Below are 27,488 nucleotides of genomic sequence, written 5' to 3'. Positions count from 1 at the left end.
TGCGGGGCGCTGTGGTGGGGGAGCGCGCGGCCGCGTGAGGGTTGGGCGGTGCGAGGAGGCCGCCCGGGGCCAGCGGGACCCTTCGCAGGTGAGGTGGGAGGGACCGTGCGGGGCCAGGAGCGGCAGGAAGCGGGGCGAGGACTGGAAACGAGGCCGCAGGGACCGGGGGGAAGGCGACGCCGTCCCCTCACGACCGCCGTCACCCGCTGTGGAGGTGTGTGTGTGAGGCGGCTCCCTCCCGGCCCTGCCGCCTGAGAGACCGGCACGAGCCAGCCCCCCCCCCTCGCTCCCCTCCTCCGCCGGCTGTTTAAATGGCACTGCGACAGGAGCGGCGCCTTGCCAAATAGTGAGATCCGTAAGCCCTAAGGGACTCCGAGGGCCACTGCGCATGCTCCGGAGCGCTGCCAGAAAGTGAGCCACCCGGCAGGCGGAGAGGGGAGGGGGGGAGGCAGCGCCTCGCGCGCGCATGCGCAGCGGAGAGGCGAGGGCGTGGCGGCGGGGCGCGCACGCGCGTCGCCAGGCGTGCTGGCGGAGGGCGCGTGCGCAGCAGGAAGCCGGGGGGCGGGGAGGTCTCGTGCCGGGTGCCGTGCGCGTGCGCGGCGGCGGCGGCGAGCGAGGAGCCGGGGGAGGCGGCGTGAGGCGGGCGGTGCGCATGCGCGGCCGGGGCTGGGGGGCGCCGGGAACGGGCGTTCTGGTGCGCGGCGCATGCGCAGTAGCGTGCTGCGGGGACCTGCGGAATAGTGAGCCGCGGCGTGCGGGCGGGGGGGGGGGAGCGGCGGAGGAAGACATGCTGCCAAATAGTGAGCCGCGGCCGCTGGGCTTCTCCTAAGGAAGGGGGGGGGGGGGGGGGGAGGCACGGTCCGGGGGGCGCCATCCCCAGCAGCCGCACCTGCCCTGGGCCCCGGCCGCTCGGCCTTCCCCCGCGGCGGAGCCGGCCTTCGTGGGGCCTCAAAGGTGCTCGGAGGGCCGGGAGGTAAGGGCTGGGGGGGGCAGGGAGGGCCTGGGGGGGTGAGGGAGGGCCTGAGGGGGGGGGTAGGGGGCGGCAGGGCCTGAGGGGGGCGAAGTGAGGGGGGTGCTGAGGGGGGTAGGGGCCGTGTGAGGGGGGCGGAGTGGCAGCAGGGCCGGGCTGGGGCTGCCAGGGCTGGGTTTGGCCTCGGAGCGCTCGAGGCAGGCTGCTGAACCGGGAGGGAGCCCCCCCCCCGGCGGCTGGGGTCGGGCCCCGTGTGCCTCCCGGCCCCTGGGGGTGGGTAAAGGAAGCGGTGCGGCACCAGGTAGGGTGGGAAGGGGGTGGGAAGCCGCCCCCTCATCCCCTCCCGTGTGTGGTGAACGTGACTCGGAAACGGTGGGCCGGTGTTCGCACCGGGCGCTGTGCTGCTGAGACGGGTGGATTAATGTTTTATCCTGGTAATGCCCCTAGTCTGTGCGAAGCTGCGCGTGGAATTGGTTGTGGAGAAGTGATTTGGAGGGGGAAATGTGGAATACGGTGTTACTTGTCGTTTTTTTTCTGTAACTCACCAGTATTAGACGTGTTTACGTTTTTGTAATTTTGAGCATCGTCGTGACATACGGAAAAGAACCCTTTTTTGTGGCGTTTTTGGCCCCTTTGCAGTTCCGAGTGGCTGTGCCTGGAGTGGCTTGGTGTGTAGCCCTGTAAAATTCGGAAGAATTTCACTGTTGTTTATGCTTTGGGAAACAGAACTCTATGGTTATGACAAAAACTGAAATTAGTTAAGTAAAACGTACAACTGTCTTCCTTCTTCCTCAGTGACTTTCTCTAAACAGAGGCCCAAAACGATACGGTTTCATTACGTCACTCGTTTCGTTGTGACCTGAATTACAAAGCCATTTTTTTTCTTAATGGCACTCTGTTGTGGATGTGTATCAAGATCAGGCCAACGTGATAGCAGAAGTGCATCCCGAGCTGTCATCCTGTCACTTTATCAGTAGAGGACAGTAACACAAAACTGTCCTGCTATCGGATCATAGAAACTGCCATCAAGCCTGATATCCTGATTAAAAAAAATCTCGAGTATCCTTGCCACTGTTGTAACTGTGCTTCCTCCCCAAAACCTTCTGGCTTTGCATGCAGGTGCAGATCATGAGCAGTGTTACAATGGCAATAGTTTTGGTTTGCCACGTGGTCTCAAGGAGCCCACGTTCGCAGGTCACAGTGCAGTGGTTCAAAAGGAATTTTATTTGTAATTGATATTCCTGTTCATTGATGCTTTAACACGAAGAAGGTACGAGCGCCGTCCCTCACGTTAGGTTTATTAGACCTGATAAGTGTTAAAAATAATTCCCTTCACCAGTCCTCTCCCGGTTTGTTTCCTTTGAGCCAGCTTGACCGGTGGGGTGGGTGTTGGGTTTATTTCTGAGCTCTGGCCAGACCTAGTGCTAGGTATTTACTGTGAAGTGAGTTTGTTGCCCTGTGTGATTTCTTCTAGATACCAATCCACTTTACAATAAGAGGGACTTACCAGCGTTATTCTTGGCACAGCCTTCTGGTCAGTGTTTTACCCGTGTGACTCGCTATTCCGCTGCCTAGGCTGACGCTGTGGACCCGTAAACTTGAAGCTGCCTGCTTCTTTTCTGCCTGGACGTTATTTCTGCAAAATCCAGCATAAAGCAGGCAAAGATATTTATTTCTTGTATGATCACGAGCTGTCGCTGTTTTATCAGCTACGTTCGTAGTTTCATATTTGGAGATATCTGCTGTAATTTTGTAAAATCCAAGCTCTCCTCCCAGTTTTGGCTCAGTTCTCTGCACAATTGGAGTATTATGTAAGATCTTGCTGTACAGCTCCGATCTCTGACTGCTGGCGTTTCCTACTCAGCACGCAGAGGAAATAAAACAAAAATGTGTTTAAAAAAAAAAAATCTTTATAGACAGAATTTTTAAGGTGTTACTTCTTGATTCTCAGATGATAGGCTGCTACCATGTTCTCTCCTGCACTGTGTACTTGAGAGACCTCTTAAATAAAGCATGTGTCCCAAGTTCTAGGAGCGCATGACAGTACAGGAAACCAACACAAGATTAAAATATTCATATGTTGTTTAAAATACTTCCCCCGAGGAGGCAAAGAAGCTGTTGTTTTTAAGAAACTATATTCAGAGATTAGAACTTACTTTCTTGGTTTCCTGTTGTCAAACGTCCCTTCACTGAACTCTGTGTTTTGGAAGGAAGGAGCTGAGCGATTCTGGAATTCTCTTCCTCTTTGCTGCTCTGCGTAGCTGAGTTTTTAAGAAAATACCTAGCACGTGTCAGATGTCATTTGTTTATTTTTATATTTTGTTTTTCCTCTACGTCTTTAGGACAAAAAAGATGCAGAACCACTGACTGTATAGCAAATGTCCGGAAAAGACTTGGGAGTTCATTTTTATCCTGTGAGTAAATTCTTTGGCTACAGGCAGGAGTGGCAGCGTTGTGTTCCGTGAGGCGGAGCTGGTCTTACAGCTCCGTGGATCTTGAGACATCGGTGGAGTTTCTAAAGTCAGGACCATGGGAGGGCTTAAACGCTCTAAATTCAGAACTGGAAGATACTTTTTGGCCGTTGATGTAGTGGCACAAGGCAGTAGGGTGGTGCTAACTTCAGGTACACCGCTACAGAACGTAATGTTAACGTTTTTGTGTCAGGATAACAGGTTCAGCTTTTTGGGGCCTCTTTCAGAGGTTTTATTCAATAGGTTACACGGTGTGGGGGTGGACTTAAAGTGGCTTTTGCTGGAACTGTGGCATGTGTGCTGTGAATTTTAACGTGTGCCTGATGGAAGGCTTAGGCAGCAGATCGTATAAAGTAATTTTGATGCCTCTAAAAAATCGAACCAACATCTGATAAGAATCATTTCCTAGCAAAGGAGAACGGCCTTCTTTACATCCTGAAGTGTCTTACATATTTGAACTTGGAAACACGCTGGTTTTTAACCACTTGTAATACTACAGAATCACAGAAGTACTTTGATATTGCTTGGAAGGTTTCGAACTCTGTACGTTTATGGTGATTAAATGTTGAGAAACGTTTCGTGTTGCAGGACGTGTGAATTTATTTAGGGTGTGTAGTTGGATGCTGGCACACTTACATTGGTGACTGATAGTTGAAGTTCCAGCGCATTGCTGCTCTTTCTTTGCAGTTATTGTGTCACCTTTCCCATTAATAAAGCTGGGATGCTTTTTGATATCAGATGTATGGGTGATGTCTATGCAGCATCAATCAGAAAAGACTGATGGAACCTGTCTTCAGATGTCAGGCAGAACTTAAAGAATTTCACTCTTTTAACTTTGAATATGCAGGAATGGTATTTGTAGAAGTTCTTAATATGATTTATTGGACTCAAACAGTGATGTAGAGCTGTTGAGTTTTTTTTCCTCCTTTCCATGAGGGCTAATCCCCATGCTTAGGTTTGGGAGATAGCTGTTTATTGACTGTATAAGGTGTGAATATCTCTGTCAGAGCTGTGTCAAGAACTGAGAGTTCAGCAGAACTGCCTGGGAAGAGGAAATGGTCTAGAAAAAGTTACTGATCTTAGAGCCAACCAAGAAGTTGAAGTTTGCTTACAGCACTTGATCAGGTGCAGAATTAATTCAGCTTGAGAATGTGTGTTTTTAAGTCTGGTTCTGTTTACTGTTCCGCGCTCGTTGTTTGCTCATTGCTGCAGACGTTTGTTCAACAAACCATAAATCAGATCATAATTGTGTAAAGCAATTTCTCCCTCATAGCAGCGGTTTATTTTAGTGGGGGACTTCACAAGATTAAGTTTCATTTCTTCAGCTTAGGCTTTAAAGCTAGCCAGGCTGTGCTTCTGTCTTCTTCTCTTAAGAAGCAATCCTTTTTAATTTTTATTTTTGGTCTAAAGCAGAGGATTTGCTTCTGTGTCTGAAAGAAGGGCTCGGATGACAGCCATGGTTTTAGACACATGCTTACAGCCATGAGACAGGAGAGCAGGTGGAGACAGATACACTAAGTCGTCTGGAGCTGCTGTATAGCAATGCAGAGAAGCTGCCTGGCTGCCTCCCAAGTGTTGCTGCATAAAGAGGCTAGAACAGACGCTGACTGCATTGATGTAAAAAGTTTTCAGTTAACTTGGCTAGAATCGTGCTTACAGATTAACTATTTTGTCTGTTGGAGAACGTTGCCACATTTATTTATTTTTAAACCCTGGAGAATCTATTATCATACGGTGAAAACATCACACAATGCCTTCCTCAGAGGCAGAGAAGGCAGGCTACTGCAGGCGGGGTATCCTGCCCTTATAAATCTCTCTTTGTAATTTCAAAATCATGTAAATGCTCAGCTGTGCCGGTGCCTTCATTTCCTCAGTTGCTTTTTTGTGGAAGTGTCCGACCTCAACGTTTGTGCTTAAAAACCACACGTATCAGTTTGATGAATTTCTTAGAAGCACTTGTGGCCGGTAAATGAAACTCAGGGAACAATCTTTCGCTGCTGCGTTTGAGGTGCAGACGGTTTTCTTCAGGCTTCCTGTTAGCCTGTGATTTTATGGATGCATCTTCCTCGAGAGGAAAATATTGTTTGTATAGGTGGTTGAGTCCGGAGTGGGGAAAACTGCCGTCGTGCTGAATTCTGCCTCCCAGCCTTCTGCTGCTCAGCAAGTAGGAGTACGGTGAAATGACCACAGTTTAAACTTTATATAACATAATTTCAATCAGGGAGCACGAGCACACGCCTTACAGAGGGTTATATTCAGATGTATCCTGGAAACCTCCTGCGACTTCTTTGTTTGAGGTGGGTGCCAACCTTGCCAAACCTGAAAAGAGAGAAAAGTCCTGCAGCTTCTTAGTAGCGATGATTTTTAACTTCTCTGTTTTAGATCTGGTTCTTGGCTAGCAGAGAACTGATATTTCTCTTCAGGTAATGTTGCTTAGTAGCTTATTGAGCTTTACTGTTGATAGCAATAATAGTAGGAAGACTTCTTACCGTGTTTGTTACCAGGATGGAAAGTGAAGCAGGAAGAAATCAAAAGCAACAGTCACTGTGGTTTCTTCTTTGAGGCTGGATTTTAAACAGTTGATGGAGCGTAAAAGGGGAAATAAATTTATGTATCTTCTGGGAATTTATTTTTGTGTACTTTTATATTCCCGTTTTGTTTTTTTTTAAAGATTCAGTAAATAGCCTATGCCAACAGCAGCCTAGAATGGATGCCTAAAATAAAAAGTCAGCAAATCAGCTCCCTGCGCCCAAGATACTTCCCTGGGGAGTTTTCACTTATCACACGAGTTACAGCATTAAAGCCAGCAGCAGTGAAAGGAATGCACCTTGCTGCCCTGTTTGCAGTGTCACTAATATAAACAGAAATCCAGGAATGCCTCTGGCCTTTTTTCCTCTTTACTGAAAACAAACTAAATGCAGAATTCTCTGAGCTACCAGAATTTGTCTTTGCTCTTTGTCTTACTAATTAGATAATCTTGGTCTGGACTCGTAAGGATATTCAAATAGGGGTGTAGGCGAGTGCCATGATTGTGTTATTTTCGGAGCGTGATTTACGGGAAGATGGGATTGTTTTGATGTTAATGCGAGTTAGATTATTAAAATTGCGCCAGCAAAACCACGGTGCCTTATTGAAGTAGGTGCGATGCGTTTGATGGAAAACACAGCTGCTGATCCTTGAGGAAAGTAAAGCTGGGTTGTGTCTGGAAGTTGGTTGGGATTTCATTCCCATCTCCTTCCTCTCCTCCTTCCTTCTCACGATGATGCCTGATGAGGTTACGGAAAAATTTAAACGAAGTAAAGAAAGAAAAGGAAGGACTCTTCCTGCCTATACAAACAGAGTCAGAGGAGCATTCCCTGATAGAACAGGCAAACGGGAGAACTTGAAATTGCATTTATTACCTGTTAATAGTATGTTTTGGAGAAGCTTCTGTTGGAACGAAGTACGCTGCTGCCTTCTTCTCACGTGTCTCTAACAAGCTGGGTTTACATGCTGATTTCTAAGGGTGCTTTTATTTGGCAATCAAATAATCTCTACATTTAGCAGGTTGAAGTAATTCTGATAACCATCCCGGAGTCCTGCTGCTGTTACAAGTAGGTGAAAGCATCCAGTAGGTTGACATCTCGTTTTTGCCATGCCTTGTAATCTCTCTATTTATTACTTGAAAGCTTAATTTCCAGAATAATAACAGCAGAAACGGTATTTCAGCTCAAGTTGGGTTTGATAAGCTCTTAAAAATATTAATGCAAGATGGCAAGTGGAGAATGTGCTGTGGGAGCTACCAGATGTTTGTGGCGCTGAAAAGTTGATATAAATAAAAGGCTCCAGAGGGGATTATGGTCTTGGTGGTTTGCAGGGGATCAGATCTGCAATCCCATTTGAGTGCTGCAGCAGTGTTTGGCGTCCCCAGTCTCAGCAGTCGATTGACAAATTCGGTCCCGCTTAATTTTCTGCTTTTGCTTGTTCTCTGATTAGGCGTCGTACCACTTAGGCATTTTTCTTTCAGTTATTTTCAACTCCTCAGGATTCTGCTGGGATTTTAGAGGTGTGAGGTATTTCTAACAGCGTGTCACTCGTACAAGAGAAGAACAACCTACAGAGGGGAGAAAAACCATGCTGCTGCCAGCCTGTTCTCAGAATGAGAGGCTTCCCAGGGATCTTAGGGAGTGTGCTGGGAAAGAGTAGTTTTCCTGAGCAGCTTTATCTTTTAATGTGGAAGGTGAATTTGGATGATGTGGAAGTGCAAATGTTGTACTCTTAAGAAACCAACCAACCATACCAACAAAAACCAACTGTTAAATTGGCAACTGAGTTACTTGACAAGTGACAGGTAACAATTTACAAGTAGAAGCCAAAGCTGTAAAATACTTTGTACAATTTGCCCATGAGGGAGAATCTAAAATAAAGAGTTCATGGGCCATAACAAGTCCTTTTGAAAACAATCGGATTTCTTATTGAAGAAAAGTGTGCTCAGGCCAGTTGTTCCTCCAAGTCCTAAGTTCAAATAATGTTTTTCCTTGCAAGAGGAGAGAAATGAGGTAGAATGGATCAGCAGGAGGGAAAAGAGAAGAGGTGAAGAGCAGAATTTCAGGAAGTAGTAAGATTTATTCCTTTTTAATGTAGGCATGGTCTAAACTAAAAAAAAAAAAAATGTGTGAGGAAGGTTAACATCAGAGGAAAATAGTTGTGATTTAAGATTTAAGCTGCACATATCTTGGGACATACCTCAAAAGGATTAAAAATGGAAATAAAAAGAGTGAAAGATGGGGCGGACATCTACTGAAAACAGGAGCGATGACTTAAACACAATAGTGCTCGAAAATCCCTCCCAAAAGTTTGATTTTGCTTTTAAGAATTTGTTTACTTTTCCTATTTGTTAGCATGGACGTGATTGTAAGATACGTTGGGTGACTTACGGTTAGGGTTAGGTGGCGTTTGAGGGGATAAAGATTTCTGCATCTGGTCAAACGACAGCGTGAAGCAGTCTTAGAAGAACATCTAAAATACAACTTGCTTTAATGCCTGAAGATCAGAAATTTTCAGCGGAGGATTTGTTTATAAAAGGAGAAGGTTATTTGGAGAACCTTTGGCTGCTTTGTACCGCCAGCTTCCTCTGTCTTTCCTTTACTTTTAGCTCTTTGTGATTTATCTGGAGGTATTTGGAAGGAGAAGGGGTGGTAGATGGTCTTCAGCTAAATAATGCTGGGTTTTCTTTCCTTTCTTATGAAATGTGTGTAAAAATTGTTATTCTCCTTACAATGTTGACATTTCACTGGCAGTGTTCCCCTGTTTCGTTTCCTCTTTCCTTCCTATCCCGTAAGAGTTTCGTAGACATTGTCATTTCTGTAGATGACAGCATTTTTTCCTTTTCCTCCCTTGTTTTGCAACAGGAGAATTGGTTTAAGGGGGGAAAAAATGGAAAGAATGGACAAGATCCCTTATTGTTGGAATCTTTCTTGAAGTGGAATTTTAGGAACTAAATTTAGGAACTGGGTTGACCTGCCAATGTTCAGTGCATTGTGAGCATTTTATTAATTGCGTTGAAAATATTGTTTCCTAGATAACTCTTTACATTTTCATTATGTCGTATCCACCAGCCCACCACCTCCAAAAAAAGCTGGGAGGAGGCTAATTCTGGGTGTTCTGACTTACGATGAATTATCTGGAATAAAGCGAATTAAGGTGTGTGTGTCTGCATCAGATCCTCAGTTAAAATCTTCCTTTTATGCAGCCTCCAGAGGGCCCTGTTGTGACCTGGGGACTTTGGCCTTCTCTTATGGGCCTGGCAGCTTCAGGTGGAATAAAAGGGAGTGAGATGAATGAGATGTGAGGGCTGTGTTTTAAATAACACAAGGTGCCCATCGAAACTCTGGGTGTCGCTTTGAGTCTTGATGGCACTTACCAGGGTCGATAGCATCTTTTAATCTGGAGAGCACAGAAAATAGAGGACACGGTGCACGTCCTGCTGGCTTTCCAGTGGAATGCACCAACCACCGTATGGGCAGGAGTTATTCTTCCCTCAAGCTCAGTTATGGTTAAACCTCTGCGTCTCCTCCTCACGTTTGTCCTTTCCAGCTTGCTTCTTTTTTTCCAGGCGGCGATTGGCTTCTTGTTCTTGAAGAATTACTCACCTTACTTTGTTCCGGAAGGATAAGCCTCTCGCTTTTGTAAACCAGCTTCCTTTCAAACGTAGATTCTTGATACGGGTCACTTTCATCTTTGGAAAGCGTTCATTTCTAATCTAATCTATTTTTATTACTGCAGGTCGTTTGCTACGACGGTGCAGTTTCTTCTACAGCAGCACGTTAATAATTAGGGGATTTTGTGCAACCTCTGGAGCTCGCTGGGCCTGCCTTCAGCCTGCGTTTGGAACGAGGCGAGATTTCCTGCCACAGGCGAGGTAATGGTTGCAATCAGTATCGCCTGGCAGCCGGGGTGAAAGCTTTGCTGAGCCCATCATCGCTTCCTTCTCTGGTATTCCAAGCAGGAAAAGTGGCGTGATGTCCTCTTTAGCATATACATTAAAATCTGAAAACTTACTCATCACGGTTAGGTAGGATTGCATACCCATTTGCTTCTTCACTTAACTTGCCTTTTTTTTTTTCTTCTTTATGGCAGCAGACTCAGGCCTTCCATTGTCACTTTCAAGGCTGTGAAGAATGCGGGAAGATAATGGCCTTTTCCTGTGCTTCCATTTCTCATCCCCCTTGTTTTATTGCTCCTCTTATCTTTGTCCCTCTCCTTTTCTCTGCATATCGTGCTGTTCTTGGGTAGTCTTTGCTCTGTGCTTGGGCGCTCTTCGATACCGTCGCTTGTCCAAGAAGTAACCACCCCAGCTTTTGAAACACGTAGTTGAAGCACGTTCATTTCACAGATGTCAGTAAACTCACTTCCAGTGAATAATGCTCGCAGAAGATGAATATACTTGAAATTTTCTATTGTAAACAACTGGTTTCTTAAAAGGTAGTTCGTTTATCATGAGAGGAAGTAGAAATCAATGGGCTGTTCAGCACAATTGAGTCATTCTGAGGCCTGTTCTAGAACAATTGCTTGAGCTGATGCTCCCCACCTCTCTCAGACCAAGTCTTTGCTGCTCACAGAACACTTCAGAGGGTTGATTCCCACAGTGGGTGGAGTTTTGAGCTGAGATGTCTTGGTACGGCTGCTATGCCAGGAGGTAATTGTTAGGACAGGGTAGCAAGGGAACATTTCCTGTGCTTCAAAAAAGGCTGATCTGACTCCGATTCCTAGAGAAATTTTCTTCATCTGGAAGTGGTTGTGAGTGAGGTGAGAATTATTCTTATTTTTTTAACTGTAATCTTACATATGTCCAGAGACAAGTGCTCTTTGTTGCTTATATCCAAGAAAGTCGGAGACTTGGATCTTGTACATGGGCTTTTTGGGATCCGTAAGATAACATTTTGTCTTTTCATTTCCTGTGCCTTGGTATCTATGCTTGTACCTTCACACTTGTCCCTGCCTTTTCTGGCCAGAACAAATTTTGATATCTATACTATTTATAAAATGTCTTCAAAATCTGCCTGCAGCGCTTTGGAATTCACTCCTAGTTCAGAGATGCCAGCGCTGTTCCTAAAGATGTGTGAACTGGTAAAATATTAAGTGCTCGTGAGCAAATAAACACCAGGGGGACCCTGCTGATTTCAGAAACTTAATCTATGGAGCACGATAAATCAGCCGTGGTACTTAAAATGTGTTTAATATTGGTCCGTACCAGGAGAGCCCCTCGGTGCTTGAGGGTGGAGCAGCACATGGCAGTTGTAAGGATGTGTTTCAGTGGATTTCTGTGTGTTTGGGAAGCAAGGCAAGTGGCAAAACCTCCCTTGTATTTATTTTTTTTAACAAATATTTACCAAAAAAAAAACTAATGAATATTACATTTTTATTACTATTTTCTGTAGCATTAGAAGTGTTCATGCTCTCATTTAATACAGGTAAGACAGTTGGTTGCCATATTGAGCAAGGACTATGATACAGTTTAGCATCTTTTTTCTTAACTGTATTTAATTGCCTCACAAAGCATCTGCAGAAAGCTTTGATGTACTAAACTCTGAAAGTATTTTCCAAATAGTAGAAAATCTCTAAAATCTAGAACCTGTGTCCCCTTTGGGCCCTTTTAAAAGGGTAACGAATGACGTGCTGGCATGCAGCAATTCTATTAGCATGCTGTCACAACTTTTATTACCATCTGCCTATCCAAGCCATCTGGGAGGAAAGGATATAAGATAGGAAAGTGACAGTTACTCAAAGGAAATTAAATAGGCCCGTGGATCTCTAGCTCATGCGTTTTTGTAGCCTTCAGAGCACAGGAGCTTTCTCAAACTTCCTTCCATAAGGAAGGTGGAGGTGATGTTTAGATGCGTCTGACAGAGAAACTCCAGCTGAAACACAGAAAGTAAAAGTTGGGATTTTTCTTTAAAAAGTTTCGAAGTCTGTAGACTTCCCCAGTTATGTGATCAGTGGTCGTGGACTTTTGGTGTTTGCTTCTGGAAGACCATGGGATTTTGGGGTCCTACGAGCCCTGCAGACCGGGAAGTCATGGAAATTCAGTGTCTCCTTGGGAATTCAGGGTCTGCTCTCCAGCCAGGAAAGCTCTCAGCTTCTCAGGGTGTTAAAACAGCCCTTGGTGAATGAATGTGCTGTTATGACATAAAAATACGTTGTTGTCTCCTCTTTCCCTCCTCGTTAATCCCTCATTTTTGTAAAGGGAGGTGTTAGCACTGAATTTACCGCGTCCTGGGGAAGGAGCCACTGGAATCTTTGAACTCTGCAATCTCCTTTCGTGTCATTTTACCAGAAAGCTGGGTAAAATTTTACCTTCAGCTGTCTGGTAAACTGAAGTCTTCCTGCAGAAAACTGCCTGTTGTTGATAAATGCCTTGTGTGGGAGCACACGGGAGGGTAAATCCCAAAGTTGAAGAGTGGTTCCTCTCCTAGGCCTTGTCACTTCACTCGGAAGCCAGCCCAGGAGAGCAGCATTGTGACCTCACAGCGTCACCGGGGGGATGCTGAGCAGGCGTTGCAGTTGGCTCACCGACTGTTCTTCGGGGCGTCTCGCAGCGAGGAGCTGTGCCCAAAATCCCTGGGAAGAGGAGAACCAAATAGGATTTTAGCTCTGGGATTTCATTCTGAGCACTCTTTTGACCAGGTATATCAGGAGATGCATCCCTGGAACTATGTTTTTACAAAAAAATCCGTATCGCGTCTTACTCTGGAGTTCTCTGTACTTGTTGTGCTTTCTTCTCATCAAACCTTCCTACTTGTCACTTTTCTTAGGCTTAGCATCTTGTTGCTCTGTGTGCAAAGTTGCTGTCAGTGAGCTTAGGAAGCTTTGTCCTCTCCCTGGCTGCTTGTTCTCTGGAGATCAAGTTTTGATCACGTTTTGTGCCTGGGTGTTTTGGGAAACCTGTGCTACGTAACAGTCAGGAGATTAAATGTATGATGTAGATTAAAAATAGCAGCGAACAGAGCAATAAAACAGCCCGGCTGGACTTGAGCAGTGCTGCTGTGAGCCCTAAAGAGAAAGAAAAAGCTTGGGTCTCTCCTGCCAATAGACTAAAACCAGCAAAAAGGCATCGTTTCCCCAGCCACGATCAGGATGAGGTAGGGTTCGTTGGGGTTTTTTTTGCTACTTGTGCTGGAATGACAACTTTTATCCACCCCCCAAACACACGTGGCTGGGGACAGTGAAGAAATTATGCCCTTGGAGACAAGACTGATTGTTGCACATGGAAGGGCAGTTTAGCTAAGTGTTCAGAACTAATGTCTGCTAATTTTGGCTTAATTTGAGTGACACAGAGCGATTTAATTGAGTTTCATTGGAGGAATGGTGGTAATTTTAAGTTTAATGTAATAAAACCTGCAGCAAGTACCTAAAGTGAATATTGATGTCCCTTTCTTTTTTAAAGTGCTGAGTTGTTTAACCCCGTTCCTCATTGCACACGCGCAGCACAGACTGCAAACGCAGGAAGGTTGTGAAGCGTGCAGTCGGGTGGGCACTCGGTTTTACGGCAGCGTGGGTCTTCAGGAGTTGGTTGTTTGGCCCTGAGCTTCGTTCCAGGAGATGAATTTCCATTGCTTAAGTAGGCATCTCTGCAGGGTTAAGTATTTCTCAGCTGCTAAAAGCCAGTATCTCTTTTTCAGTGATTACATGGACTCATTTGTGCTTTTTTAAAGGCAATTAAACTTTAGGGGGAAAAAAAAAACACAACACGCTCGTTTTATGACTAGATAATACCTGTGTGCCAGGATTGCCAGCTGCTTTCTGAAGGTGAATATGACTCAAAACCCAAGTAAACAGCTGTAAACTGAAGTGGAGACTGGTGGGAGCCTTGCTTGAGAGAGGTCTGGTCTCTGATGATGTGAGAGTCTCCAAATGAAAGTGGGGAGCAGTAGTGAGCTCAAGCGGGGGCCTGAGGGTGAAGCAGTAAATCCCAAATCAAGCGGGGGGTCTGCTGCTTAAGTCATGAACTCCTTGAAGGAGTTTATATGCCGGGTTTCTTCCCATAAAGAGCTGGCATATTGAAAGAATAAGTGGAGGTGGTATATTCCCTCCTCAGAAAACATATGGTAACACTTCAAACCGCTGAAATGGAACAACATATTTTGAAGGTGTTGTGGGGAGGGAGAAAGCATAGAAAGCACGATTGCCTTAACTTGTGTGCCACGGGTTTTAACGGCGCTCCTGAAGTTTTCTCTCTTGTCCTTAGCTTTGGTTTTGTTTGTTTTTCTTCGTCTCTTTATGGGGACTTCCAGGGTGAAGATCTAGTATAACTTTCTTCCACTGAGTTGTGAAATTCTGTTTAATCTTCAAACTGGCGATGTCAAGGGTGCCGAGTCCTCCTCCTCCGGCAGAAATGTCGAGTGGACCTGTAGCAGAGAGCTGGTGCTACACTCAGGTAAGCCCGCGCTGCGTGGGGATGCTCCAAGGTAACCACCCCATTAGAACCTGTGGCAAGAAATGGATTCCAAACAAATTTAGGTTCCAGATTTTCAGAGGGCGTCAGACTTGCTAGCAATGAGCATTCACTGAGGCAACTGCAGAATGTTGCTCTCTGCCCTTGTTGGACCATGGCGGTGTTGGAGGAGCTGCAGTGGTCCAGCCACCTCTGCCAGCCGTGTCCAAACTCTGTTGTCCTGTGCCTGCAATTTATTCGTGACACGAGTGACTCAGTAAAACTTGAAGAATTTCAATTTTTGTCTTTTAAGATGATTTGCATGAATGCAAATGACCCTAAACTGCCTATTATCTTCTCTTTTAAGATTAAAGTGGTGAAGTTTTCCTACATGTGGACCATAAACAACTTCAGCTTCTGCCGAGAGGAAATGGGTGAGGTCATCAAAAGCTCAACCTTTTCATCTGGAGCCAATGATAAACTCAAATGGTAAGTAAGAAGCACAGAAGTGAGGTTCGCCCTGCTTGTACAGCTGTGTGAAGGAGCTTGGGGCTCTGTAACAAGGATATTTTGCTGTCCTTCTCTGTGCTGCATAGAAATGCTTGCTTCCTTGGATGCACAACGTTCACACAGGGAGAAAGTACTGTTGCTTTAGCATAATGTTTGGACCCAGAACAAATGTGAGGATGTGGCCATTAGAAATGTTCTCTGCTAATGGAAAACAGCAGAAGTAGTAGTGGAAGGTAGAGCTGGAAGGGAGACCGTATCCTGCCTTGAAACAGAGGCATGGCATGGAACATTATTAATCTGTCTTATTTTTTTTCTGTCATAAATAACTGATGTTTATCTTAGTAAGCTCTTAGAAGCCAGTGAGAGTTTACAGCCAGGGTATTCAAGCTCCACTTCTGCCTTCCAGCTTCAACCCCTAATACTCCAGGTTGTTAAAAAGATCATTTTTGCCTGCACTCTAAATTTTCTTTCCTGCAATTTTAGACTATTGCTACTGTATTACCTTTCTCTTCATAGCAGCTTTTTATATATTCAGAGACTTCCATAGTTATTTCCATCATCCCTGTCCCTGCGTTTTTAGTTTCTGCTTTTTAAAGATGACTTTTTTTATTTTTTATTTTTTTTTACCCTTTTCTGGTCCTTCACAACCTTTCTCATCTTCCCTGAGGAAGTGTTTTGGCGTTTTTTCTTTAAACCTCCTTAGTCTCGATTGCAGCAAGTTAGCCACTAAATTATTTAATTTAGGGATGTGTATGTGCGATATAATTTGTGTTCCCTTCCTTCGGGTGGCAGACCTGTGCTTTCGTTGGACTGCTTCTTGTTATTAAATTACTTACCTTTATAACCTTTGCTAGTCAGATCTCATTCTCATGCCTTGGTCTTCGTGATTTTTGTCCCTGTGTGTTTGAGCTATTAGTCATTCAGCATGGTTTTTGCTGCTTGTTACACGATGTGTCAAGTTTCCGGTCATGGAAGTGCTTATGAGTTACCTTTTTCTTGCACTTATGCTACTTTTCCTTCACCCAGGAGTAGTTTTCTCTTTTTTGCCCTAGTATTAAGCTTTTGAGAAGCTTTCAGCCTTCCAGAAATCCGTGTTTTGCCTTTGAGCTGTTTCCTGTGGAACTTTACCTCTCGTTTCTCTAATATTTTTCAATTCTTTGAATCCACTGCCTCTATTCTGCTGCTTCTTTCGCTTCCCTTCTGTGAAGGTTGTCACGCATGGTGCTTTTCAATATTCAAAACTACACCCCCTTGGATACCCCTTCTGCACCATGGTTTTTGAACTGGTTTGCCCATATTACTGCTTATGGGTCATTACCTTTCTTGAAGATGTAGCATGAGGCTGACTGTAATGCACAGTTCCAGTCTCTTTAGCTATCTGTTTTTTTTCCTTGTGGTTCAGCGGTTGTTAAGCAGAACTTGTTTGCTGTACTTTTTAGTGTGAAAATGCTACTGCCCTTTCTTTGAAAGCTCTGAATGACCTTCCAAAAACTGTTCCTGACATCTCATTCAGATGCCTGCTTCTACAGGTGTTTACGCGTGAACCCTAAAGGCTTGGATGAAGAGAGTAAAGATTATCTATCCCTCTATCTGCTGCTGGTGAGCTGTCCAAAAAGTGAAGTTCGAGCAAAGTTCAAATTCTCCATCCTGAATGCTAAAGGAGAAGAAACAAAAGCAATGGGTGTGTAAAAACGCTTTCTATCTGTAGGGGTCAGTTGTTTGTCTTTTGCTGTTTGATCAAGCAAGTCATTCAGCTGTTGTTTGAAGCACCGTGTCTTTCTTTCAGAGAGCCAGCGAGCGTATCGATTTGTACAAGGCAAGGACTGGGGATTCAAAAAATTTATTAGAAGAGACTTTCTTCTGGATGAAGCCAATGGACTTCTTCCAGATGACAAACTCACTCTCTTCTGTGAGGTAAGTCTTCCTGTGCAGCTGAAAGAATAGCAGTTCCATTAGCTTCAGGTAGATGTGACCTTATTTCTCATCATTGCTTTTAAGGAGTCAGAGGTGTCAGGAGAAATAGTGGCTGTTTATGTAGCACTTAGATTTTATCTGTGTGCGTGCGTGCCTCTGTGTGCGGTGGCTCTTTCTGCGTGTGATTCATTCTATTTCACTTCCATTTATTTTTTGCTACTTTATATTTGTCTCTTACCTGTGATGGTGGTAGGAATTAAGCATGTTTGATTATCATTTCAGTTCTGATTTAATATTACCAACCATCTGTTTGTACTCCGTAATTTGAAATTCACTTGGGATGAGAACCAGTGCTAGCTCTGTAGTGAAAACTGTCATGCCTGTTACTTCCCTACTGAGTAAAAAAGGCTACTTCTGTCTTTTGAGTGTTTCTGTACATCTAACAGAAACAAAAAGGTAAGATAAACGAATTCTGCAGTAACCATAGGTTTTGTTTGTTGTGTTGTTTTTCTGCAACTGCTTACAAAATTCTTACTTCACTAATACTAATTTCAGATGAAGATGCAGACAGTAATTTCTAAAGCTAGATGTTTAAGTCTAGGAAACTTAATGGGCAAATATAATCTCTAATTTAGTGTCTCCAGAGCCTCTGTTGTCTATTTCTATCATTTTGTTAACTGCAAAATAACTCTTCATAGCTGTGATTTTTGCTAGAATACAGGTAGAAAAAGTTGTCCTCTCTTCAGGTCTCCCGCACTATGTTTTTGTGGGAGTTATCTTTTCTTTTGCTGCATTTTCTTCCAGGATTAAAAGGGATGCTTCAGTCCAAGTTTGACAGCTGTTTGGTTGTGATGTTGGATTTCGGGTTTTGTAGCTTGGTCTGGCCATCATAAACATTCCCGTCCATAAATTAGCCAACATCTCCTGAAGGATTTGTGCTCAATCATTGCTTAAACCACTGCTGTCATGGAGGGAGCCCTTCCTTCAACACTTCTAGCAATGTGGGGGAAGAAGAGAGCGATGTCTTGGGTGACACCTCCATATGTCTGGCAATTACTCTTTCCTTCATAATAAATGAGCCAGAGAACTCAAGAATTGTGGAGTAAAACTCAAAAAAATGATGTCAGAGAAGGGAATTTGCGATTTGTGATGTAGGGAAAGCTGAGATCCACCAGTAGGCTTAGCAACCAGTACCAAGGCAATCAGTCCACTTTTTACTGAAATACTCCCTTCAAAAGCATCTGTTCAATGTTTTTCTTTCTGCTGGATGAAAACTTGCTGCTGGCTTCACCTGCCCTTGCTAGCTTCTGTTTTCTCTTTCAGTTTGTTCCACAGTCTATTATATAAGAAACCTGAAGTTTATAGTTCTGTTAAGGGAAGAAAGTTACGCTGCATGGAAACAGTTTGGAGAGAACTTTCAACAGCTTGCCTTTTTTTTTTTTCCCTTCCTTCCCTGAGCTTATAAGTCTCCTAGCATGTAAACAGGTGTGCCGTATGCTCTCCTAACACTTCCCTGCTGGTCACAGGTGCCAAGTGATACTGCTCACATCTGTACTTTCAACAAGCATGTTTTGTATGTAGAAACCCCCTAAAGAGTTAGCAATACTTGATGTTGAGACACTTGTTATGTGGAGATACCTTGGGGTTTTCTGTAGACCAAAAGGTTGCTGAGTGTCTCTGCTGTGCCTTCTCATTGCTTTATTAAACTTAAAAGAAAAAAGCCTTTTGCTCTCTGCTCATGGCCAGCGCTGAACTTGGATATTATCTCCCTGAAAATGCTATTAAGGCAGAGAATGATGATTCTTGTCAAGCATTTCAAATCTGACCTCGTTTACTTGTCAGTTTGGGGATTCTTCAGCCTCTGTTTTGCAGATGGGGTTGATTGTTCCTATCCCAACTGGATTATTTTTTGCTGTTTAAATTATATTCCAACATCATAGGTAAATGCATTATGGCAAATCTCCAAAAAGAACAGTGTTCCCAAAGTTACGGCAGTAGTTCCCTTCTGAGCTAGGTAGTGTTTAGTTCCCTTGCTAAGATGTTGAAAATAGCTTAAGCAAAACTTTAACTATTTTGACATCTGAGGCTGGTTACCGCTGTGAGTCTACCAGTCTGAACTCATTACGTGAAAAAACATGTTTTATATTTTTTTAATGTGAGTAACTGAATTTCTTTCACGTATGAAGAGGATTGACTTGTTGATTTAACTGGAGACACAGATTGATCACAGACCAGTCAAAAATACTTGTAGTGTTGGACTCCAGCAGGGGACCTGCATCTTAGAATTTCTTCTTAATGAGTCTGAGTCCGTGTTACTGGTCTGGAAGTCACAGGGCAAAAAGATGTAGCAGTCAAATTAATGATGAAGAGTATTGCCTTCCTCACATTTGCTGTGGCAAATCATTATTAGTGCTTTTTTGGCAAGCAACATCTGGTATTTGTTCATTTCTGAGTGTTGTATAGTTTATGCAAGATGAACTGGAATACCCAAGAGTGCCTGCCATCAGAAACCCACTGGGGGTTTGTCAAGAGTTGGGGTATGTGCTGTCAGCAGATTTGCCTTAACAAGGTGCTTCTGTCATCTCTCTCACTTCGTAATTTACAACTTTTACTTTACTGGGAAGCTTCCTTGGCTGTCCATTGTTCTCCTTTGGCCATTGCTTATTAATAGAACTGAAATTTAACCTGGATTTGACAGCAAATCCAGCAACTAGTTTCCCATATGCTTCCTTGTCAATCATCTTGTTCCTTTATTCTTTGTTATAGCAGGGTAGCATTAGTCACTCTGATCTCTTCTAATTGGAGTCTGCTACAGAAGGCATACGATTTACTGTGTTTAACAATAATGCTTTGGTACTGAAGACACTCTTAACTGTTCCCTTTGTGTAGGTTATTCATCAGCCAGGATGGTTGCATATGGTCTCTGCCTAACCATGTCTGGTTTGGAGTAGGTGGTCAGGAATCTTATCTACCTTCTCCAAAAATTCTTAATTATTTGGCATAAAGTTCCTTTTTAAACCCACTTGTACTCTTTGATATATATATTTTTTTCTTTTTAATGCGATGGAAACATTGAACTCTCCGCAAATGCAACTCTGGTGCTGAACCAAAAGCAGCAAACTATTTGAGGTGCTCAGAATGTCCTGCGCTGCCCTGACACTGCTTTTGTATGCATGTGTGGCTGAAGTGCTCACTTGTAGAAGTGCTCTGTATACTTCATTTTCATTTGTACTTCTGTCTGTATTGCATTATTGATTTGGGAGGGTTTCAGAGTGTTGATAGAAGGAAAAAAGTAGGTCAGGAATGATGTCTATAAAAGCAGAACATTTAAAGTTCTGCTTCTTGGAAAGCCATATAATAAAACTTGTTAATTCGCATGGAAGTGTCATTAATTTATGCACACAACTTAAAAAATTGATGTAGGGAGATTGGTTTTCCAGTGTGGATTTATGACTTTTTGGTTTGTTTTTTTTTTTTTTTCCATTCCCCCCAGGTGAGTGTGGTACAAGACTCTGTAAATATCTCCGGCCAAAATACTATGAACATGGTGAAGGTTCCAGAGTGCCGCTTGGCAGATGAGCTGGGAGGGCTCTGGGAGAACTCGCGCTTCACGGACTGCTGCCTGTGTGTTGCAGGCCAGGAGTTCCAGGCTCACAAAGCCATCCTAGCAGGTAAGTATTGAGCTGGTTGAGCCTTAGTGGGATGGGAGACGACAGCGCAATGACAAGTGAAATACTCTGATACGGTTGTTTTATGGTTGTTTTGGTGGGTTTTATTTTTTATTTTTTTGAGTTACTTTTTTAAAGGAGGCTTCTGCAGCTTTTTTATCTGCAGAGCTGTAGTAAAAGGCTTTTTGTGAACCGTTACAGGGAAGGAAGAAATATCTACTCCATTTTTAATTGCCTGCCTCCCCCGCAAAGAGAGGATGGTAGGAGGATTCCTTTGTGGCTGTAGTCTACTATAATGTATTCCTAAAACATTTGTAAGAAACAGTTACCAGAGGAATACTTTGTTGTAAAGTCAAGAAACATACCTTACTGCCTCTGTGCTCTTCAGCCTTGTTTGAAAGGACTCAAGAAATTCCTGCAAACTCATTCTCCCACTTTCAAGCTGCATTGGCCACATTACATCACAACCTGTGTGCTTCACCTGTTCTACTCAACTTGCTCTGTCTGGAGATACATTATTTTTTTTCCTTCATTATGTATCATGATGGGGTTGATGTTGGCAGGCTACACTTAGCTCATCCTGAAGAGCAAGGGAGCATCTCTAACCATGTTTTATTTTTCCCTCTGCTGTAGCACGTTCCCCGGTTTTCAGCGCCATGTTTGAGCATGAGATGGAAGAGAGTAAAAAGGTAAGGTCCTGCAAGACGGAGAACTCTTCCAGCTAGGCAAATAACTCTCTGGTCAACTCTTAATATCACTGCTCAGTTAATTTCTTAGGTGGTGTTTGTGACTACTGTCCCCTTTTAACTGTTTTTCTCGCATTAGATGCAGATCTCTGCTTCAGCTGTCCTGAAGGGTGGAAGAAAGGGATCAAGGAGGCAATTGTTACCTTTCTAACTCTAGGGGAAAGAGTTTGGGGTGGGATAGGGAGAAGTAGAGGCTGTGCAATACTACTCAGAATCTTTCTTTTTCCATCTGCTTATTTTTTCCTTTCTTGTTTTCTCTCCAAGCAATACACGTTCTGAATAGTTTGTAGCAAATCTGAGAATACTTAAAGAGCTTGGGTAGAAGGAAGCCTTTAGCATCTTATCAGGATCTTAATAAGCTTCATTTCTCTGCTACAGAATCGGGTTGAAATCAATGATGTGGAGCCCGAAGTTTTTAAGGAAATGATGTGCTTTATTTACACGGGGAAGGCACCAAATCTTGACAAAATGGCTGATGACTTGCTGGCAGCTGCTGACAAGGTACAGTTGGGATTTATGGCTATTTAGAGAACCAGCAATGACGTGTGCCTTGCTTTACAGAGCTCCTTGGATATTCCTGCAGTAAGCTTTTTGTGTGATGATAGTGGTTGGGCAGTTTCTTTGAATTGTTTTATCGAATGGCTGTGGCTTGTAGGTAAACTTGGATCTAGTATAGATACATATACTTAGAGCTGCGCGTCTTAACATATAATGATCAGGAATGTCTGTCTACTGCTCATTTGTAAGACTTTTAAAATTTCAGAGGACGTTTCTATTCAACTTAATCTACCATAAGAGCTTGGGGTGAGAAGAAAAAATCAAGATGGACCTGGCTATATATATATATATATTATATTATTTTTTTTTAGTATGGTTACTACTAAATCTGAAAAGTAGCGTTCTGTCTTGGCAAACAGGGCCTGCTTCTCCTTCTGGTCTGGCTGGTATCAGCAGCTTCAAGAAATGCTCTAAACTGATGGATAGCCAAGAGTGGGAAGGTCCTGTTATTTATTTTCTTTTTGCAGTGGCAGTCCCTGCTGCTTGAGGAGAGAAGGGGTGCACTGGAGGAAGCCCTGTTGCCTAACCCTGCGGTGGTTTTGCAGGGTCCTTGCCAGGGAGGTGCCGGGGATGCTCTGACTGGAAGGCTGCTGGTAGTCCCCGTGTAGCAGGCACAGCGCTGTGGCCTTGCCAGCCAGCCAGCCTCTGCCTCCTTCCTTTTGCAGCACCAAGGACAGAAGAGCGTGCTCTGCTGGCCAGTGAGCCGTATTAACCAGTGAAAATTCGTAATATATAACCAAAATTTTATTTCCTTTTTTCTTTTTTTTCTCTTAAAAGTGAACTTAGTGCTGGTGAAAGATGCCAGTTTGACAGCACTGGAGACTAAGCCCTGAATTTATCCATCGAACAGGTTCAGCACGGGTAGCAGCAGTGCAAGATTCTCCACACTGCCCTGCCAATGTGCCTCAACTCTGACCTGGAGGGACCACCTCTAGGGGTGAGAGCGTAGTTCAGTCTCCATGCTTCTTCAGTCCTTGGATTCTCTTGTGGGTGCCAGATAGGGTGGTGGATTTGTAGATGTGGATGCATGTAACCTTGTTCCACGCAAACCACCACACAGCCATCGAGTCCCCTGTCACTGCAGACCTGGGCTTAAGCAAAAATGCTGATTTAGAGGTGAAATGCTCCATACGCCATTAGTAGTCCACTGCAACTAGAATTAAAATGGGAAATAAATGCAAGCAGATTCTTGGCCTGATTATAATCATTGCCACATATTTTATTCAATATTTAAAGAGTATTGATTGAGAGCACACATAGCATCTTTAACTGAGACAAGTGTAAGCAAGAAGCAGTACATTAAGGACAGAGTAGGCTTTAACTTCGAATTTCTTGGCTTTTAATGCAGGTTTTTTTCCTTTTAAACTCATTGTGTGTCTTTTAAAAGCAGAAATAAAAAATCTTTCAAGAAAGCACATAAAACATCTATTATTTACTCAAGAGACTGAAACAGCTTCTTCTGAGTTCCTCCCATCTCTTGGGGAAAATATGTAATTAGACCAAAACCAAAACAAAACACGTCTTCTGAGCCCAGGAGATACTATTTCAGCCTCTTGGGTAAGAATGCTATTAGGTAGGGCTTTTTTTCTTTTTTTCTGTTCTTTTTTTTAAAGTGTAATTAAGAAAGGGGGGAAGGGGAAATCTTGGTACCTGAGAGACCAGAATGGCTACTTTTGCCCAACTATGTAATTAGAAGCTGAGCTATTCGTAGTGAAAATCGAAATAAAAATTGTACATGCATGGAGGAGAATATTCAATTTACAAAGGGAATAATTTTAAGCTTCGTTTGCTGCATTTTAAGTTACTGACAGACAATAACATAAACTAATGGTTTGCCCCTCATTTGAAACTGTTTTAGTTATTGATACAGATTAAGCAAGTAAATTTGATTTGCCTTCTCAGATGTTCTGATGGGAGAAAACTGTCCTGGTTATGAGTGCCATGCCTCAATTGAAGTAATTACTGTCGCTGAGTCTTAAGTGAAAAAATGTTTCTATAATTTAAAATTATTCATCTAAATGTAATCATAACGCAACACAAAACTCGATCAGAATATAAAATCAATTTATAGCAATAGTGCTTATCATATGGTGAGCACTCCAGCTGTCCTGCAGATGAGCTGGTTACCAGCTCTCTGTTGAGGTTGACAGAGCAGCCCTTATACATCCCGTATCTTTTCTGAACGTGGCTATACACAGTGAAGAACTGGTGTTTGTATACCATGCCATCTTGAAGTTGTCTAAAAAAGCCTTATAAACAGCATGAAGGATACCCTCAAATGCAGTTCTCTCTCAGATAAAAAATAAAATAATGATCTTAAAGATTATTTTTCTAGAAATGTCACTCAGTTTAAGTCATAACGTGAGGGAGACTTACAGTGTTCAATCTTTAGAAAACTTATGTAGAGCCAACGTTACTACTTATGTAAGAACTGCATCAAATTAGCTACTCTCCTAATCCCTGTGAATTGTAATTACAGGATCTAGAATATTCAGAAATACTCTGTGTGTTTCATCCAAAGAGCAACAAAACCCTACAACCACTTCACACATACCAAGATTTTCAGAAGTATCTCAGTCTTAGTGTGCAGCTGTGGTATTCTAAAAGACTGAGGTTTGGCGTATGGGTTTTGTTTCTTGATAACAAGTGACTTACAGTTTTCTGAGCATTGACCTTTCTGAAGCCTGCCCAAGACTGCTGTGTTGCTTTTGAAAATCTTGGCTGACTCTGCATGTTTCAATACCGACTGAAGTGCTGCAGAAAGTAGAGTGTGAAATTTTATTAGAAGGCACTCTGCTAAGCATGTCCTTTGAATTTCTCAAACCATTGACACAGCCAAACCCTGCGGATCTAAAAAATGTTGAGGTAAATGCATGATAGAATGGTGGAAATAGCTTGAGAATGTGAAGTTAGAGTAGGGCTTTTGCTAGGGCTTTACAGACAAGCTGTGATGTTTTCTTTCCAGCTGGATAGCTGCAAGAAACGGGCTATTTATTTAGCATTTCAGTATTAAACTAGTAGCATGTACTTGACCAAGGCTAATTGTAAATTACAGGTCATTAATGGCAAAGAAATTGAGTGAAAGCTGCCTAAACATCCCTGGAACACCTATGGAGCATTCACTGTTAGATAGGTCTCCCCACTGAACCTGGGTAATACTATCATGCAGTAATAAAGTGAGAATAAGGATTTGGCTTTAGCATTCAGTACCTTGAAGTCACTGAGGTAGTGGTAAAGGTGAGCTGAAATTCTCATTTCAAAGCACGAACACAGCACCAGTAAGACGAGAAGCCTGGGATGAGAGTTATGGTGGGTATGCTTCCTCTCCATTGCTTTCCTCAGGGTGGGCACTCAATGATTCTCCTTTTTCGCTGGTCACCACTTCTTTCAGTACAGTTCAGATCCATGTAGCAAAGTGAAGAGGTCTGTTCAGCACAATAGAGTAGTTTTGTTACTGAAGAGTAAAGGAGCACAAGTAAGACTTCACTTCAGGCTAACTCAGGCTTTCTTTGTTGTAACTGTACTTTGGTTTGTATTTTGCAGTACGCTCTGGAGCGTCTGAAGGTGATGTGTGAGGATGCACTGTGCAGTAACCTGTCTGTGGAAAACGCGGCGGAGATCCTCATTCTGGCTGACCTACATAGTGCTGATCAACTGAAAACTCAAGCAGTGGACTTCATTAATTAGTGAGTTTACTCTTGTTCCGGGATGCAGCATCTCATGAGCAGTCACATGCAGAGTAGATTCTCCTCTGCGTTGTGCTTGGTTTTTTCCATTCTTCCATTGTGGTCCTTCCTTTATCTGGCATCCCAGAAGTGGCATTGCCGTAAGGGATGGTTATCCTTGTCCTGCTGGGACTGTGTTCAGTGTACAGCAGAGCTGTTCTGGATTTCTTTCTAAGATCATGAGAACTTCTAGCATGTACTCCCAGATACTGAGGGACTATTTGCAACTACTAGTACAACAGACCTTTCCGTAGATACAAAATGATGACCAACTACTTTGTCCAGAAACATTTTTTAGTCCTATCTGTTAGTTAACGCAGTTTTTCTCACTATTTTTTATATTGATAGAAAATGCTCCTATGCTTGGGGGGTCGGGGTAGATGAGCACTGTGCTGCTGCTGTCATCCACTTGGGATTGTGGATGTTTGAGGTGTTTCATCCTTAGGGTGAAGGACTGTCCAGCATACAGTTGCACCAGCAGAGCCAAAGCTTCTGATCTTTGCTAAGCATGCATCTAGAGTGATCCTAAAATAGTATGCTGAAAATGTCAGGTTCCTTAAGCATGTGGGAGGTACCTGTTAATCCTTGTTATCCCCAGACAATAACTTCAGATTTATTTTCTCTTATTTCTAGTCATGCTTCTGACGTCATGGAGACATCAGGCTGGAAGTCTATGGTAGTATCACATCCCCATTTGGTGGCTGAGGCGTATCGCTCTTTGGCCTCTGCACAGTGTCCCTTTCTGGGACCTCCACGTAAGCGACTGAAGCAATCCTAAAGTCCTGTCTATCACAACACCCCGTGTTTTTCTGGAAGCAGCATCAGCTGTTGCTGCTCTAACCTTGACCACCAGGTAGACAGCGAAATCTGTGGAGCTTATACTCTGTTGTTGGGGGGAAGAGACTGCTTCGTGACACCCAGACTTTTTAAAACAGCACCAAGTAACTTGGGGAGAGGGGGGAGGGTGGGCCTGGGGCTCTGGGGCTGTTCAACCTAACGAATCCCTGTCGCTGCATCGTCTGTGTGTTCCCTTCGACTTGGCTGAGTCAATTAAGTACAGGGTTCGGTTTAGGCACCGACCCATGTCAGAAAAACCCAGCAGTGGTACTGGGGGAAAACAACATCTCTGCGTCTGGCAGCACAGAACAAACCGTCAGATGCCTGGAGCGAGAGGACATTTTAGTTTTGGAGAGAGCATTGGGGGGTTAAAAAGAATTTCCAGTGAGGTTCTGGAAAGGAAGTACCTGATGGGAGCTCCAGTAGTATTTATATCAAAAAAGAGAATTTAAGTCCTTCCAGCTGAGCTAAAAACTGGACGTTTGTGTAACTCCTTATTGCCATCCAGCAACAAGAAGATCAGTTTCTCTGTTAGTAGCACTTGTATGTTAATTGCAAAAAAAAAAAAAAAGAAAAAAAAAAAGAAAAAAAAAAGAAAAAAAACACCTTTTATAAAATGACAGGTTGAAGTGAAAGGGGACAGTGAGAGGCTGTGTGTTCTGGAGGGTGTGAATAGACTGAAGGCAGCCTTTGGCAAGTCTGTATTGGTTTTGAAAGGACTAGAAAAATCCTTGATCTGGAGCGTGCCGTCTGATAAGAACAACAGTTACTGTTTTTAGATATTGTGGAAAATGTTTTTGGCATTTTTCCCTGCTTTATTTCCCTCCTCCCCCTTTTTTAAGAAAAAAAAAAAAGGAGAAATTTTATTGTTCATGAACGCTGCGTCAAAAGTCCCTGTCCTGAGTTGCTAAATGATTCTTAACAACTGTTTGTATCTGACTTGCTGACTGTATAGGAGCCAGTCCTGTTCCTTTCTATTAGTCACTCTTCTTACAGGGAAGAAGTTTCAAAATAGCTGGTAACTTTTTTTTTTTTTTTTGAAAATATAAATAATTACTATTTTGTACTGTGTGGTATCTGTTGTCTTTTTTTGTTCCAAAATGTGAAGACTCTCGAGTTTAAGACCAGCTCCCAAAAGGTTTGGTTTCAGTCTGCTGCCATGTCATGATAGTGTCAT

The 27,488-nt window shown here is 43.4% G+C and overlaps 1 protein-coding gene across 5 annotated transcripts; it reads left to right on the top strand.

Annotated features, from left to right (window-relative positions):
• On the top strand, positions 1-27,377 carry SPOP (speckle type BTB/POZ protein). 5 transcript variants are annotated; one of them, XM_084301056.1, is made up of 10 exons: positions 1-88; positions 14,214-14,356; positions 14,721-14,842; positions 16,393-16,544; positions 16,650-16,777; positions 20,271-20,448; positions 21,079-21,134; positions 21,570-21,692; positions 25,293-25,435; positions 26,108-27,377. In XM_084301056.1, the coding sequence occupies exons 2-10, from the start codon at positions 14,279-14,281 to the stop codon at positions 26,250-26,252; spliced, it is 1,125 nt and encodes a 374-aa protein (XP_084157182.1). In that variant the 5' UTR covers positions 1-88; positions 14,214-14,278; the 3' UTR covers positions 26,253-27,377. The 5 variants fall into 5 exon arrangements, with proteins under 5 accessions (XP_084157182.1, XP_084157179.1, XP_084157180.1 ...); XM_084301053.1 differs by lacking the exon at positions 1-88 and adding an exon at positions 131-214; XM_084301054.1 differs by lacking the exon at positions 1-88 and adding an exon at positions 322-411.
• The last annotated feature ends 111 nt before the right edge of the window (positions 27,378-27,488 follow it).

The sequence above is a fragment of the Netta rufina genome (genome assembly GCF_964035555.1).
Source record: "Netta rufina genome assembly, chromosome: 24".
In the NCBI taxonomy this organism is placed as follows: Eukaryota; Metazoa; Chordata; class Aves; order Anseriformes; family Anatidae; genus Netta; species Netta rufina.
This window is presented reverse-complemented; position numbering and strand designations above follow the sequence as displayed.